Raw genomic sequence first — 17,174 nt, forward strand, 5'->3', positions numbered from 1 at the left:
AGGTGATCATCCTTTTCTTATTTCTCAGTTCCACCCAAATAACTTCCCTGGATGTATTCCCAGGAATATCCTCCCTCAGTACAGCTGTAATGCTATCTTTTATTAAAAACACCACTCCCACTCCTCTCTTGCCTCCCTTTCTGTCATTCCTGTAGCATTTGTATTCTGGAACATTAAGCTACCAGTCCTGTCCATCCCTGAGCCATGTTTCTGTAATTGCTATGATAGCCCAGTCCTACGTTCCTAGCCATGCCCTGAGTTCATCTGCCTTCCCTGTTTGGCCTCTTGCATTGAAATTAATGCAGTTTAATTTATTAGTCCTACCTTGTTCTCTGCTTTGTCCCTGCCTGCCATAATTGTTTGACTCGCTTCTGTTCTCAACTGTACCACTATCTCCCTGGGTCCCAGGCCCTCTCCCAACACCTTACTAGCTTAAATCCTCCCGAGCAGCTCTATCAAATCTCCCTACCAGTATATTAGTCCCCTTCCAATTTAGATGCAATCCGTCCTTTTTGTACAGGTTACTTCTACCCCAAAAGAGATTCTAACAATCCAAAAATGTGAATCCTTCTCCCGTATACCAGCTCCATGGTATTCATCTGCTCTACGCTCCTATTCCTATCCTCACTAGCTCGCAGCACCGTAAGTAATCCAAATATTACTACTCTTAAGGATCTCCTTTTTAAATTCCTGCCTAACTCTCTATATTGTCCCTTCAGAATCTCATCCTTTTCCCTTCCAATGTCATTGGTTCCAATGTGGACAATGACCTTGAGAACATTCTGTACCCTCTCTGAGACATCCTTGATCCTGGCACGAGGGAGGCAACACACCATTCTGATTTTTCATTGCTGGCCACAGAAACATCTGTTTGTATCTCAGACTAGAGAGTCCCCTAACACAATTGGTCTCTTGGAACCCGATATACCCCTCATTGCATTAGAGCCAGTCTCAATACCAGAAACTTGGCTGTTCATGCTACATTCCCCATAGAATCCATCACCCTCTCCATTTTCCAAAACAACATACTTGTTTGAAATGGGGATAGCCACAGAAGACTCCTGCACTAGCTGCCTACCTCTCTTACCCTTCCTGGAGTTAACCCATCTATGTGACTATATCTGTGACTTTTCTCCCATTCTATAACTGCCATCCATCACATCCCCTTGCTCTTGTAAATTCCTCATTGCCTCTAACTGTCGCTCCAACCATTCCATTCGATCTGATAGGATTCAATGACCAACATGTAAACTCTCACTAAACTCCCACGTTCGACAAGAAGAGCATATCATTCTACTAAGGACCATTTTTGCTTCTTTCAATCTACAGACCCAGAAATTAGCACTGTCTTAATCCTATACAAAATACTGCTCCAGGCTAACTTAATTCTTGTGGCTTATATTTTTAAGTTTAATCAAGAGACATATCTCAATAAAACATATAATCAAGAAAGAATCCACTCTACTCACTACTGCAGACTTACTGTAAGGCCACACTTAAAAATATTCACTTATCTATCTCTGTGCTATGACCTCTCCCAAACAGGTTCCTCCAAGATCAGTTGTGTATTTCACTGTTTGTTAATCTTCCCAGACGCACTCCGATGTCCGAAATTCAATCAATTTCTAAATAAAATTGCTAATGAAAAGTGATACTTGATCCATCCTTCCTTATTTCCAGTCCAAGGTACTTAAAACACCAGAAGCTTGACTTCTAATTTCAAATTCTGCTTTAAGCCTATTTATGACAATGTTTTTAAATTCACTGCTCTGATCCACAAAAAAAATCTATGTGCACCATAAAGATGCTTGAATGCTGCCTCTCATGTCAGTAAAACATAGCAGAGTCTGTTTTCAACTGAAGACAGTCCAATTTTAAGAAGACAGACTTACTTTAGATACTCTAAAGTTATCACTTAGGCCAAATTCACATTTAACTTAGAAAGTTGTAGAGTTCTCAAATTACTTAAATTTGTCCTGATTCTAAAATTTGTCTTAGTAGTATTTTAGCCAACCTTTTCCACACATAGTGAATCCATTGTCTGAACCGACACAACTGAAAGACTCTGCCAGCAACACATTCATCATTAGGCGAAAACTTCTTGTGACCAATACAATATCTTGTGACCTCTGTATCTCCATTACTTTCCTCTGAATTTTCCATTTCATGTTTAGTTTTGAATAGTTTATTATAACGTTTAGGGCAGGGCATGGTGTAACGATATTTTGAATCATTCCTGAAACATTGATTAACTATATCCTAAGCATTTTGATGTTCATTCTTTTATTGTACATCCCAAATTATCTTTCCTTCTCAAAATTATTAATAGCACTTTACAGTTACAGTCCCCTTTTGCTCTTTTGAAATCTGTATCTAGACAGTGTTGCCAGTTTGATAACATTATGTCCTGCACTATGTATCACTAATTGCCCCATTTGTACTATGAATGCTTTCCTGGGAACTTTTAATGTAACAAAATGATACTTTCATCATACTAGCCTCAATCTTCCTAAATTTGTAAAAGTCTGACAATGACCCATCGGCAATTAGTACAATCAGTACATCCCCTCCCCACCTTTTTGTGTCTGAGAAGAAGGCCAGCCCTTTTCGCTGGAAAGCTTCCTGAGGCGTTTTATCACTGGAACAGGTTCCTCTGACTCAGCACTCAGCATTGGCGGAGTGTAATGTGCGGGAGCTTGCCTCTTGCGCCAGGTGTGCCTCAGTGGAATTTTGTTCTTCTGCCTGCAAAGGTGTTGAGGTGGGTGCATAATACATGTCCATTTCTGATTCTGAGGAATCATCAATGCTTGACAGAGAGGGTGAACCCACGGGTTCCGGCAGCCTCTCTGACTGTTCCGAGAGTTGGGACACATTTGCTGCCACGTCTGGTGAATTGGCCATGCTAAATTGCCCATAGTGTTTGATGTATTAGTCAGAGGCAAATGGGTCTGGGTGGGTTACTCTTTGGAGGGTCGGTTTGGACTGGCTGGGCCGAAGGGCCTGTTTCCACACAGTAGGTAATCTAATCTAATCTAATCTTTTGTGATTATGTGGTTTTCATATGGTCTACATGCTTGTTCAGCACCATTGCACTGAATTGAATTTAATATGGCATTGGTCCTGACCTCATGTTGACCATGCCTCTTACCAATGTGGGATCATTTCTGCGGTTCTCACACCAAACTTTGTCTCCTGTATTAAACTGACTCTCTTGCTTGGTGGAGTCTTGTATCCAGCATTGGTGTTCCTGACGCTGTTTCACCCTCCCCACCTCATGTTCGGGAAGATCAGACTTAGCCTGGTGCGCAGTCTTCTACCCATTAACAGCCCTGTTGGTGTTATCCCTATAGTTGCATGTAGGGTGGTCCTACAATCAAATAAGAAACATGACAGCTTGGTATTTAGCAAGGCTGTTGACTGTTTCTTCAAGCCAGCTATAAAACAGGACACTTGCATGCTATTCAGCAAAAAGCAGCAAATGATAGACAGAGCTTAGTGATCCCACAAGTAAGAAATCAGATCTAAGCTCTGCAGTCCTATCATACCCAGCCATATGTTGTGGTGGACAATTAAACAATTCACTGGAGGAGGAGGCTCAAAAAATTCCCCGACCTTCAATGATACTGGAGTTAATATATCAGTGCAAAAGGTAAGGCTGAATCATTCACAACAATCTTCTGTCAGGAGTGCAAAGTGGATGATCCATCTTGGACTCCTTCAGAGGTCCCACCTTACAGATGCCAGTCTTCAGCCAATTTAATTCACTTCACATGATATCAAGAAACATTTGGAAGCACTGGATGCTGTAAAGGCTGTGGGCTGTGACAACTTTTGAACAATAGTACTTAAGACTTATGCTCCAAACCACATAGCCACTCCCATAGCCAAGCTGTTCTGGTACATCTATAACACTGGCATCTACCCTACAATGTGGAAAATTGCGCAGGTATATCCTGTACACAGAAAGCAAGACATATGCATCCCAGCCAATTACTGCTGCATCTGTCTATTCTCAATCATCACTAAAGCGATGAAAGATGTCATCAAGCATCACCTGCTCAGCAATAACCTGCTCAGAGATGCCCAAGTTGGGATCCACCAGGGCCACCCAGCTCCTGACCTCATTGCAGTTTTAGTTCAAATGTTGACAAAACATCTGAATTTCAGGGGTGAGGTGAGAGTGGCTGTCATTGACATCAAGGCTGTATTTAACCCTGTGTGACATCAAGGAGCCCTAGCAAAACTGGATTCAGTGAGAAACTCCCCACTGATTGCAGTCATACTGGTGCATAGGAAGATAGCTGTTGTTGATGGGAGTCAGGCCTCTCATCTCAACCATCTTCCACCGCTTCTTCAATGACCTCCATTTCAATATAATGAAAGAAGTGGCGATGTTTGTCAATAATTGCAGAATGTTCAATGCCATTTGTGACTCTTTAGATACTGAAGAAGTCCACATCCAAGTGGTGCAAGACCTGAACAATATCCAGGTTTTGGTTGAAAAGTGGCAAGTAATATTAAATACAGGTAATGACCATCTCCAATAAATGGCAATCTAAACATTGTCTCTTGACATTTAATGGCATAATCATCACTGAATTTCCCATTATTAACATCCTGAGAGTTACCATTGACCAGATACTGAATTGAACTAGCCATATAAACACAAGGGCTATAAGAGCAGATCAGAAAATAGGAATTGTGCATTGAGTAACATATTTCTTGATTCCTCAAATCCTGTCCACCATCTACAAAGCACAACTCAGGAGTGTGATGGTATACTCCCCACTTGTCTGAATGAATACAGCTCCAAAAGCACTCAAGAAGCTTGACACCATTCAGGACAAAGCAGCCTGCTTGGTTAGCACCACATCCAATCCCTCCACCATTGACACTGTGTTGAATTTCTGCAGTGTATCTTGTAGATAGTACACATGGCTGCTACTGCATGTCAATCCTTAAACAGCATCTTCCAAACACATGACCACTTCCATCTAGAAGAACAAGGGCAGCAGATGCAGAGGAACACTACCACCTGCAATTCAACCTCCATCCCAAAAGAAGCCATTCACCATCCTGACTTAGAATCCTGGAATTCCCTCCCTAACAGCATTACAGCACATGGATTGCAGCAGTTCAAGAAGGCAGTTCATCATCACCTTCTGAAGGAGAATCATGGGTGAAGAAATGCTGGTTTAATGAATCAAACATTTGCACTAACATGGATCTAATATTGAGACAATGGGTTGAATGTGTCAGCTTTTAGTCTCCTATAAGATCTACACTTTCTTCTTTGTGTCCCCTTGTCCCTTTGTAAAATTCTCCTAAATAGAGAATGTTTAACAAGTCCAAGGACATGTGATGAAAAGTATAGATGAATTTTGAATAATTTAAAAGCAATCTCTGTAACATTGTACTTTGTAAACTGAATGTTTGTTTCTGTAGCTTATGCAGTCAACTTACATTTCCATCAAGTCCAGCGTTAGGATGTGTTTCTGGAGTGAAGTTACTATGTTCATGAGGGGTCATTGCTGACCAATTTTGGCAAGTCCTGCCACTGGCTGTGGTTGATATTGTCCCGCGATATGTCTCTCCAATACCTGACTGGCAATCTGGCAAAACACAGTTGCAAAGGAGACAACTGACTTGCATTTCTTTTGTTATTATGCTGAGAAACCAAGTCACATTTAATGCAACTATTATTTCACTTAAAAGAATATGAATGAGAACAGTGGATTGTACATGGATGCCAAGCTAGTTTGCTATAAAGAAGAAAGCAAAAACCAGTGTATAATTCATACTCAAGATAATGAGAGAGGCTCAGGAGCAGGATATATGCTTTCACTTGTAGCTGGAAATGAAGAGTAGTGTTGGGGAAACTAACAGGAACGAGTAGATTATAAATCAACACAGTTAAGAAAAGGACAAATATATCAATATGTGTTAAGCAGGATCAGTGTTATTTTGTGTTTTGCTTGTAAACATTATGGAATTCCAATATAACAGTCTGCTATGACCAAGATGAGAAGAGTGCACTCTCTTTCTCTGGTCCCAGAACTCCATGAGTCACAACATAAATTGAATTGTTTTCACTGGTTCCCAACATGGTCAATCACATACTTTGTTTATTTTACACTGAAGCAAAAAAATCTTATACTTTCTTGATACTTAATTAAGACAAGGTTACTTTCTTGATAAAAACATCAGTAGTAGCATTATTTTTCTGTGAAATGCAAACAATATTTAACTGATAAAGATATACTTGCAAACTCCAATGAAGCTCTGGCACTTCTGTTTTTTTAAATTCTTTTTTCACAATGACTAAGTAGAAATCAGCATTTCCTTGTATCTGTTATGGACATATATGTCAAAATGTTGATAAGCCAGTAAAGTTTCCAATTTCTTTCTCCACCCCAGAGTATCTTTTTTGGTGTCAATTTAGCTTTTTAGTTAACTATCTTACTGGTGTCTCTGCGCCAACTGATTTACTTGTAACAGAACTACTCCTACCTAAATCCTTCAGGTCAGTATTATTGTTTGCTACCTTAAAGGGTTTAGTGAAATCAGAGGCAGCAAGTACTGGTGCATTAACAATGACGTTTTCAAAAGATGTCTGGTACTCCATTGACCACTAACCTAAATTTCTTTCGGAGAAAATCTGTTAATAGAGTAGCTACAGTGCAGACATTTGATACAAACGTGCAATAGAAACCAAAGATCCACACAAATCTTCTAATTTAGGGATATGGAGTCCATTAAAGTTTTTACTTGGCCACACTTGGTTTTGCCCTACTACATGCATACTACATATTACATACTACATGTCAATCCTGCTAAGAAGTGTAACATGTTTCAGTATAATGAAACCTGCATTAACCATCCCCGCTGCCCCATGGCTCAACACTTTAACTTCCCCTCCCACTCCGCCAAGGATAAGCAGGTCCTGGGCCTCCTCCATTGTCTAATGCTAACCACCTGACACCTGGAGAAAGAACGCCTCATCTTCCACCTTGGGACCCTCCAACCACATGGGATCAAAATGGATTTCACCAGTTTTCCCATTTCCCCTCCCAGTCTTATCCCAGTCCCAACCTTCCATCTTGGCATCACCCTCTTGAATGGTCCTACCTGTCCATCTTCCTTCCCACTTATCTGCTCCACCCTCCTCTCCGACCTATCACTTTCACCCTCGCCTTCATTTGCCTATCGCTTTCCCAGCTACCTTCCCCCCAGCCTAATTTCTGATGAAGGGCTTTTTCACAAAATGTTGATTCTCCTGCTCCTCAGATTCTGCCTGACCTGCTGTGCTTTTGCAGCACCACACTAATCCTCAAAGTATATCACACAATTAAGAATGCTGTTTATCACTTCATTCCTTAGTATCTGGAAAATGGGTGGAGATTTTTAGCTCAAATGGCATCACTCAACATTAGAAGAGAATGTCTGGTATAACAAAGGATGATATCTCTTCATTTGGGAGATAATCAAATCTACCACTCGGCCTTTAACAAAAATATTTTAGTAATTTAACTTTATTATTTTTAATTTTAGTTTAATTTATTTAATATATCTGTTTTAATTCACATCTATCAATATAGTCTTCCAAGCAAGGATTTGGATAGGAACCTACTTTTGTTTCTGTGCTGACCTTTCTCTAATCTATGCAAGAATATCTTACATCAAAGACATATCAGAAATGATTTCCAGACCCCTTGGCATCATAGTAGCCCACAAACCTACCAACACACTTAAACAGCGACTTATGAAACTAAAGGATCCATTAGATACTACCAGCATATCTAACATCATTTACAAGATATCATACAAGAACTGTAAGAAAACAGCACTAGATCGGACAAGCAAGCAGGAAACATGCCACCAGGATACATGAACACCAACTAGCCACCAAAAGACACGACCCACTATAACTATCAGAGGACACCACTTTGACTAGTACAATATACATCGTAGGACAGGCGAAACAAAGATATGCACAAAGAATTCTTAGAGGCATGGCATTCTAACCAGAACTCCAATAATAAACATATCGATTTAGATCCTATCTACCTTCCCTGGATAAAAAGAACTGGAAATGACATGACCCACCTTAAGAAATCAAGACTTATAAATAGAGAGGCAGGACATACCACCAGCACTTCAAGAAGACTCTCGCTGATGATGTTACCTAGCATGGTGATGAAATGTATGAAAACACATCTCCCAGCTCAGCAAATTAATTTACATACTTATCATCAACCTGAGCTACAAATCTTCTCAAAAATCACTATGCAAGATCTGCTTAAACCATCAGGTTCTGGCAATGATCCAATTGGAGAACTAAAGCTGCTTTTCACTGGATTCAATCAGTTGGTTTTACAACATGTTTTGGACTTCCATTTTCACTTCGTCCTGATTATCTGGAACTGAACAATAAAGATTCTGTTTTATAGCAGAGGATCTTCCTACATCACATATGGCTAAACTTATATTACCTTATTTGTCCTTACAGACTCCTTTAAGTACTATGAGTAGCATTATGAAGTCTCTTCATTATGAAGACATGATGTCTCACTGCCCTAGCAGTTGACTGTTAGCCAACTGGATAATAAGACCATAAGATATAGGAGCGGAAGTAAGGCCATTCGGCCCATCGAGTCCACTCAATCATGGTTGATGGGCATTTCAACTCCACTTACCCGCATTCTCCCCGTAGCCCTTAATTCCTTGTGACATCAAGAATTTATCAATTTCTGCCTTGAAGACATTTAGCGTCCCAGCCTCCACTGCACTCTGTGGCAATGAATTCCACAGGCCCACCACTCTCTGGCTGAAGAAATGTCTCCGCATTTCTGTTCTGAATTTACCCCCTCTAATTCTAAGGCTGTGTCGACGGGTCCTAGTCTCCTCGCCTAACGGAAACAATTTCCTAGCATCCACCCTTTGTAAGGGTGGAAGCATGGAAGGAGGCATGAGGGCGCGATGGGGCATATAAACATGAGGAGTATGGAGAGTGCAAGGAGATATGAATAAAATGGGCAAATGAGAGCCTATGGCAAGACTGTTTAAGAGGCTTTGGCATGACTGTTAAAATTTAAATGTTCAAAGATTTCTTACTTCAGAGAAGGCTTCCCTCAAGGTTTTCAAACTGATTTATCTGGCAGGGTTCACTCAGCATTCAGGAACCTAACCACCTCCACTAAAATGGGAAGAGAATTTGAATTTCAAACAAGAATTTAAATTGTGAACTCAATGGCACTTCAGTGAGTGTTGGGTCGCAAGCCGCCATGATTCCTGACCCACAGAGTCTGTCCCTCCACACAGTGAGATCATCGCTGATCATCCTCAACTCCATTACCTTTTTCCACCTAGTCCTTGATTCCTTTACTGATTAAAACTCTGTCCCTGTCAGCCTTGAACATTCTTAATGACCTAGCCTCTACAGTCCTCTGTGGTAAAAAAATTCCATCGATTCACTATAGAGAAGAAATGCCTTCTCATCTATTTAAAAGGTGACCCCTACTCTGAGATTATGTCACCTGGTCCCAGAATCTCATACTAAAGGATCTAATGTGTCAATCCTACTAAGAATTGTTTCAGTAAGGTTGCCTCTTTTTCTTCTAAACGCTAATGATTGCAGATGCTTAACTTCTCCTCATAAGAAAATCCCTCCATTTTTGTGATCAATTTTGTGAACCTTTTCTGGACTGCCTCTAATGCTCATACATCTTTCCTTAGCCACGGGGACCAAAAGTGTTCACAATATTCTGGGTGTGGTCTATTTGCTAGTGCCTCATATAGTTTTAACAAGACTTCCCTATTTTATTACTTTCAAATCAAAACTACTGTTCCATTTGCCTTGCCTGCACTTGCTGAATTTATATTTTAGCTTTTTGCAATTTATGCATGAGGATCCCCACATCCTCTGCCCTGCTGCTTTCTGTAGTTTTTCTTCATTGACGCTGTTTTAAAATTCATTCATGGGATGAATAAACTAGCATTTATTGCTCATCCCAGAAGGCAATTGAGAGTTAACACATTGATGTGAGTCTGGAGTCACACATAATCCAGACCACATAAGGACAGCAGTTTTTCCTAAAGGGAGTTAGTGACATTTTCCTGACAATTGGCAATGAATTCCCAGACTCTTAATTCCAGAATTTTATTGAAGTCAAATTCTACTAACTGCCATGGGAGGATTTGTACACAGGTCCCCAGAACATTACCTGATTAACACTCCAGCAGTAATACCACTTGGTCAACATCTCCCCTATTCCTAATTGGTTCTTAATTAACTGAGCAGGTTGGCACTGAAAACAAATGATAAAAGCACAGACACACATAGAAAGAAAGACACAGCAGAGTGTTCTGTTGTTCTCCCAAGTAGAAGCTGCCTGTTCTCTACATTAAAAAATATCTTTCTTTAAACCTAAAAAATACTAGTTCGCTTTCCTGCAACCATTGCTGTGAGCTGTGACTTTTGAACTGATAAATCAGAGACAATTTCCAAGTGAAGTAGTCTCTGTGCTTCTTACAAACCAGTGGAAGCTTCTAAAGAAAGACAATTGAACACCAAAGGCCTAGCAGCTGAAGACAGACAACAGCAACATCAGAATTGGAAAGCAAAGGGCTTTCCTGAAGAAGGGCTTATGCCCGAAACGTCGATTCTCCTGCTCCTCGGATGCTGCCTGTCCTGCTGTGTTTTTCCAGCACTACATTTTTCAACTCTGATCTCCAGCATCTGGAGTTCCTCACTTTCTCCTAACCACTGAGCCACCATGCCACCTACTTGCAGCTTGACCATGCTTTCTATCACCTCTGGTCTGAAAGTCAAATAAATTGCAACCTTAAAAAATTTCAATATTTAGTCTAAATCTGGGAATAGTGGGGCTACTCCAGTGGATGTAACAAAACTATGTCACCAAAAATGGCTAGATCATGCCTAGAAACCTTAATGTGTTCCTTTAACTCATTTATTTTGTTCTGAATACGATAAGCATTTAAGTAAAAAGTTTTTTTCTGTCTTTCTATCATTCTCCTCCTCTTGTGACCATGTTTGCTGCTGTTTTTCTATGTTTGTACATTCTGTTTCTTCCTGTCCCTCTCTGGGTATTATTATTCATATAGTTGCCCTGCAATGCTGCCATATCCTTTTGATTTGTAGGCCTAAGTTGCCTTGCTCATAAACCCTTACCATTTTTATTTAGTTTGAAATTCTCTCTTCAGCCATAGTTATTCAATTCAGCAGGCCACTGGTCCCATCGCAGTTCAAGGGGAGCCCTCAACAGCTCTCTTCTACATTAGTGTTGGTGTCTATGCCCCATGAACTGAAATCCATTGCTCCTATACCATTTCTGTATTTAACTCCTTCACTTTATATATCCTATGCCAGTTATTCTATGGCGAGGTAGTAATCCCAAGATTATGGTCTTGGATGTTCCGCTACTAAATTTAGCTCCTAATTGCTCAAATTCTTTCATTAGGACCTCCTTTCCAGTCCTATCAATATTGTTGGTAGCAAGATAAATTCTAACAAATAGATCCCTCTCCCATTCCAATTTCCTCTTCAGCACTGAGGCTATGCCCTTAAAGGTGAGACGAGGCTAGTGATACAGTCTTTAGGACTCATGGTCACTGCTACAGATGGCAGCATCTATCCTCCTAATTATACTTAGCCCTATCACTACTACATTCTTACTCTGTTGCCCCCGGTTGAATTGCTCTTGGTACTGTAGTGCCATGGTCAATTCATTCAATATCCCGGCAACACTCACTCTCATCCGCACAGCTTTAAGAATCTCATATCTGTTGAACAATTGCAGGGATTATGGCTCCTCAAACATCATTCTTTGGGGCTCTATAAGTGCTTGACTTGCAGACACACCCTCAAACCGTATTTGAAATACCTAGCCTGAGGGGTATAACTGCCTTTTGGAACAAAGTGTCCAGGTAACTTTCCCTCTCACCAATTTGGCACAATGTTCACAGCTCAGACTCCAGTTACTCAACTTGGACCTGAAGTTCCTCAAGCTGCGAAAACTTACTTTGGATGAGTCCGCCCTGGATCATCTTGGTGTCTAGCAGCTCCCATATGCTGCAGCAGCCATCACTATCATATTTTACTATACTTGTTAATTAGTTCCTCTAAAAGCCCTTCCTTTTCTGCTTTATTATATATTTTTTAAACAAACACCAGTAGCAATCTTATATTTAAAAACTACTTTTTAAGAAATATGAGGGAGTAAAAAGACTACCAAGCTCAACACAAACTGAAGACTTTACTTTGACTTTAAAAATTAGAAATATTCACCAATACTGCTCATCAATCAGATATTTTCCCAGCACTTGTGTGGTTTATGACGCCACTCTGCTGCCAGTCTCATAGTATATAGATCTCTCAGTTTTACTCTTCTATCTTCTCCCACTCACCTCTTTCTCTGGAGACTCTATTTCTTACAATAAAGCTCACCTAAAGTATCTTATTCAACTTCTGTCCCAAGTTCCTACTGTGAACCAAATTCCCTAATTTATTTCATTTATAGGCTTTTCTTTCACTCACATTCTCCACTCACAAAGACCATGCTGTTTAAAAATCCATTATTATATGGAGTTGAGATGAACCATTTTATATACAGAAATTCAACCATTTAAGTTAATTCGTTGGTCAGTTTAAAAATGTTGAGATTTTCTTTTTAACAAAAACTGCAATGCTTTTGTTTTTGTTGTGACTTGATATATTCCTTCCAAATGAACTTACTTCTATTTACCTGTTTGAGCGTTAGGTGCTCGAGATGGAATTACAGTGGGGGACTGAGGTGATGCTGTTTGGCACTTTGAAATCCTGCAGTATTCCCATCGGACTGAAGGATCAGTTGTGAAGCACCAAGGTGCCCTGTCGTTGTCAGGATTTCTACAATTGTTGTCAACCAGTCCCCTGTAAATCAAAAGTTAAAAGAAAAATAGTCACATGGTGCTAGATTTTTGCCAAATCTAATTCCATTCTTTTTCTTGCCCTGGTTAGCAACCTTTCAATTTTGTAATACAGCTTATCTCAAAAGTGTTTGAATGGGTGTCACCTGCTTTACCAAAGATATTTGGTTTTGAGGCATATTTGTCAAATCTAATAAGGAGAAAGTGAGGACTGCAGATGCTGGAGATCAGAGTTCAAAAGTGTGGCACTGGAAAAGCACAGCTGGTCAGGCAGCATCCGTGGTACTGGAGAGTCGATGTTTTGAGCATAAGCTCTTCATCAGGAATGTATGTGTGTGTGTGTGTGTGGAGGTTGGAGTGAATAGGTAAGACAGTTCAAGAAGGCAGTGCTGAGTTGGAGGGTTGTATCTGGTACAAGGTGAGGGACGGGAGAAGAAGAAATTGACATTGATTCTGTGTGATTGGAGGGTCCCAGGCGGAAGATGAGGTGTTCTTCCTCCAATCGTTGGGTAGCTAAGATTTAGCATTGGAGGATGCCCAGGACCTGCATGTCCTTGGTGGAGTGTGAGGAGGAGTTGAAGTGATTGGCCACAGGCGGTGTGGTTGTTTACTGCGTGTGTCCCAGAGATGTTCTCTGAAATGTTCCACAAGTTGGCGTCCTGTCTCTACAATGTAGGAGGAGACCACATCAAAACCAACGGACGCAGAAGATGAGATGTTTAGAGGCGCAGGAAAATCCATGCCAGATGTGGAAGGAGCTGAGATGTAAAACCTGCATCCATACCTCCCCTCTCACTTCCATCCAAGGCCCCAAAGGATCCTTCGTTATGCTACAGAGACTTGCCCACTGAAACATGGAATCTATTTCATGTCAATCAAGATGATACATCCATAAATATACCAATGAGTCATCACTTGCTTGGCAATTTCAGAGGTTAGAAACAATTCTAGTTTCTGTTTCCAAATCTATAGGGAAATTTGGCTCATTTGATAAGCAAACATTACCCATTCCTAGAAAATGATGTCGCCCCACAATTTCCCCCCAAATGCTTATTCACCAAGTATTATCACTTCATGAGGCCATTTAATGAGTCACTGATACAAAACTCTTGCTTTATGATGTAGTCTACAGTAAAATTGTCAGTGGTCTTGTGGTGTAGTGTCCCTACCTCTATGTCAGGAGGTCCAGGTTCAAGTCTCACCTGCCTCAGTGGTGTCTTGTAACATGTCTCAACAGGTTGATTAATTATATTATGTTTAACATTAAATTGTCTGTTGTTAATTATATTTTGCACTGGTCATTTATGGGGATCTGTGCATTAATGATCAGGCCAGCATTTATTGCAGGTGCACTTGATTGTGATAAACTGGTTGCCTTCTTCAACCATTTCAGCTCATCTGATGAAGGCCCTCCACAGTTCTGTTAAAGTAATAAACTCCTGGAATATGACCCAGTGGAAATGAAAGAATGGCAATTTATGTCCAAGTTAGAATGACTGAGCCAAAACTCAAGTGGAGGTGATACAACTGCCATGCATCCGTTCCCTTTGTCCTTCTCGGTCGTGAGCATTATACGTTTAAAATGTGCTATCTAATTCAGTTATGATGAAATCCAGTCAGACAGCTTGATCATGGAAACATTGCAAATTGTACAAACATCCTGCAACAATAAAAACTCAGCTTTTGTATTCCTGATGTTTGCATGACTCAATGATTAATCTTAGAACAATAAAGAGATACTGAAAAATAATGAGCATTCAAAGGGAATTATGGCACTATTAATAAGAAATTATGGTTTCAGATATTTGGTACAGTGGTATTAATAGAATCTTGTCACAATATCTTTTTGTTTCCTTTGAGGACTGTTTTAACTAAAGTTTTAATATACGGTGCATGATTTATTGATTTTGCCTTGTTAATAATCAAATACTTTTAAAAATAAACATGTACCTTCATCACATTCTCATTTCTAACTCAGCAGGTCATGGGTTCAAATCTCAATTCAAGCATTTGTATGTGTTACTTGGGTGCACCCTCCACTGATGTACTGAGAAAGTTCTACACAGTCAGAGATAGAAATTTTTGGGATGGGAGATAAAACCGAGGCTGTTTTTCTCTTGCCGGCAGATGTAAAACATCCAATAGCAACATGTTGCAGAAAAAGAGAGGAGGCCTCCATATTAAGCTGACCAATATTTATCCCTTCACCAAAATTATAATGCCATATAATGTTATTGTGGGACCTCTCTGCAAAAACTAGCTGGTCTCTTCACATTAAGGCAGTGACAACATTTCAAAAATACATTATCGACTCTATGCACTTTTAAAGTGTCCTGAGTGAAAGTGGTTTTAAAAATGCAACTCCATTCTTTGGGACTGTGATCAGCTAGGTACAAAATTGGCCAATGTACATACGCTTCAGGATAATTGAGTGATGTTTTGCCATGTCTGTGTGGTGTCATGGAATCCCATTCCTGGCATCTTCTTCCTGACACTGTCACGGATGTAGTCCCACGATAGTCATAACCATTTTGAGTAAAGCAATCAGTAGGTCCACCTTCGTACGTCGGCACTAAAAAATAAACAACATAGAAGATTTTGTAGAATGTTTGACATAAAATTTCACAATGTTGAATAATTTACAAATACTTCACAAAGCGTAAGAATGCCTCTACTTCCTCATGAGGCTAAGGGAATTTAGCATGCCCACAAAGATGCTTACCAATTTGTATAGATGCACCACAGAAAGCATCCTGTCTGAATGCTTCACAGTGTGGAATGGCCCAAAACCCCAAGAAACAACAGGGAGTTGTGGAACCCAAGTTAATTTGTATACACTGATTATACATTAAATGATAGCAATTATGTCATTTATTCACAATTAACTGATCAGTTATTATACTTTGTCCATTCTCCTAATCTTGCCCTGGGTAGTAAATATGCCCAATGTGTTTCAGTTGCAAAATTCAGCCTTTTTAAATTTGTTCAGCATTAATGTATTAACATTTTACTCCAGATGAATTTAATTCCTATGTTGGATGTGTTCCTCCATTTGAAGTTTTATGAAAACACTGACATTTGCAGAGCTGAAGATGTGGGCTGAAAGACAGGAATTTCAGTGGGTCTTGCATCAATTGTTTTTAATCATAAATACCCTGGAGTGACAACAACAAAGCAATAAGTACAGAGTCTAGGAAGTGAGAAAACTACAAAGTAGATATGACAACATCTGAAAACCTAGGCTGATATGAAGGCAGTTGAAACTCTGGACTAAACTGTCAGTCTTTATCCAGTAGTAGTGTGCTTGCCTCAATTTACTTCAGATGGTTTGGGGTTTATATTTCAATAAATCCAGGCCAACAGTGCAGTGCAGTAATAGGGACTGCTGCACTGATGGAAGTGGCTCCCTTTAGCAGGAGTATTAAAACAAGACTCTATCTCCTTTCTTAGGTTGATGTAAAAGATACTGTGGTTCTATGGGAGAAAAAGCAAGGACGTTCTCCCTTGTGTCCTGATTAATGCTTAGGCTCTCATTGTGGCCAATGTCACCTGCAGGTGGTAAACTGCACATGCAACATTGAAGCAACACTTGGTGTCTTATCGGAAAAAAATGTGCTGTCAATATCATGCCAGAACAGTTTCAAGTACACACATATAAACATATAATTAAGGAGCAGATGCATGCCATTTGCCCCTTGAACCTTCTCTGCTTTTCAATAAGAGAATGGCTGGTTTATTATAATGAAAACGGAAATAGCTGGAAAAACTCAGCAGGTCTGGCAGCATCTGTGGAGAGAAATCAGAGTTAATATTTTGGGTTCTGAAGAAGTGTCATTGAGCCCAAAACATTTGTTATGGACAGTCCAGACACCCTCAAAACATTTCAAGAAAGTAGCCCAGCCCCTAACTTTGCTCGTTGTCTGAAGCAGATATAAGGTGGGATATTCCAGGAGTGATGCAGCTGGCCCAACTACTCAGCTTTAAACAAAACAGAATTTATCTGCAATGTTACCAAATGAAACACAAACAGAATACTAAATAACTTAACCTATCTGAAAACCCAACAGAATATCCTAACTTAATGATGTTGTTCCGAATTCCTACAACAATCCCCATAAAGGTACCCCAAAAAAGGCAAAATCAAATACAGGGTCTTACAGGAGAGAGAGCGAGAGAGATGGCAGAGAGATTCAGCATGAACAACTTCTTCCATGGAGTTGCCTCTTGGACCAGCAACTACACACTGA

General features: G+C 40.0%; 1 protein-coding gene across 1 annotated transcript in view; it reads right to left on the reverse strand.

The window, feature by feature from the left end:
* The window catches only part of plg (plasminogen), an 81,543-nt gene that overhangs the window by 21,762 nt on the left and 42,607 nt on the right, over window positions 1-17,174 (reverse strand). The window contains exons 10-12 of the mRNA XM_043696295.1: window positions 15,343-15,499; window positions 12,765-12,931; window positions 5,464-5,612 (exon numbers count right to left, since the gene is read on the reverse strand). Coding sequence (XP_043552230.1) covers window positions 5,464-5,612; window positions 12,765-12,931; window positions 15,343-15,499 — 473 coding nt within the window. The remainder of the gene's footprint in view (window positions 1-5,463; window positions 5,613-12,764; window positions 12,932-15,342; window positions 15,500-17,174) is intronic.

Source organism: Chiloscyllium plagiosum, chromosome 9 (genome assembly GCF_004010195.1).
Source record: "Chiloscyllium plagiosum isolate BGI_BamShark_2017 chromosome 9, ASM401019v2, whole genome shotgun sequence".
Lineage (NCBI taxonomy): Eukaryota > Metazoa > Chordata > Chondrichthyes > Orectolobiformes > Hemiscylliidae > Chiloscyllium > Chiloscyllium plagiosum.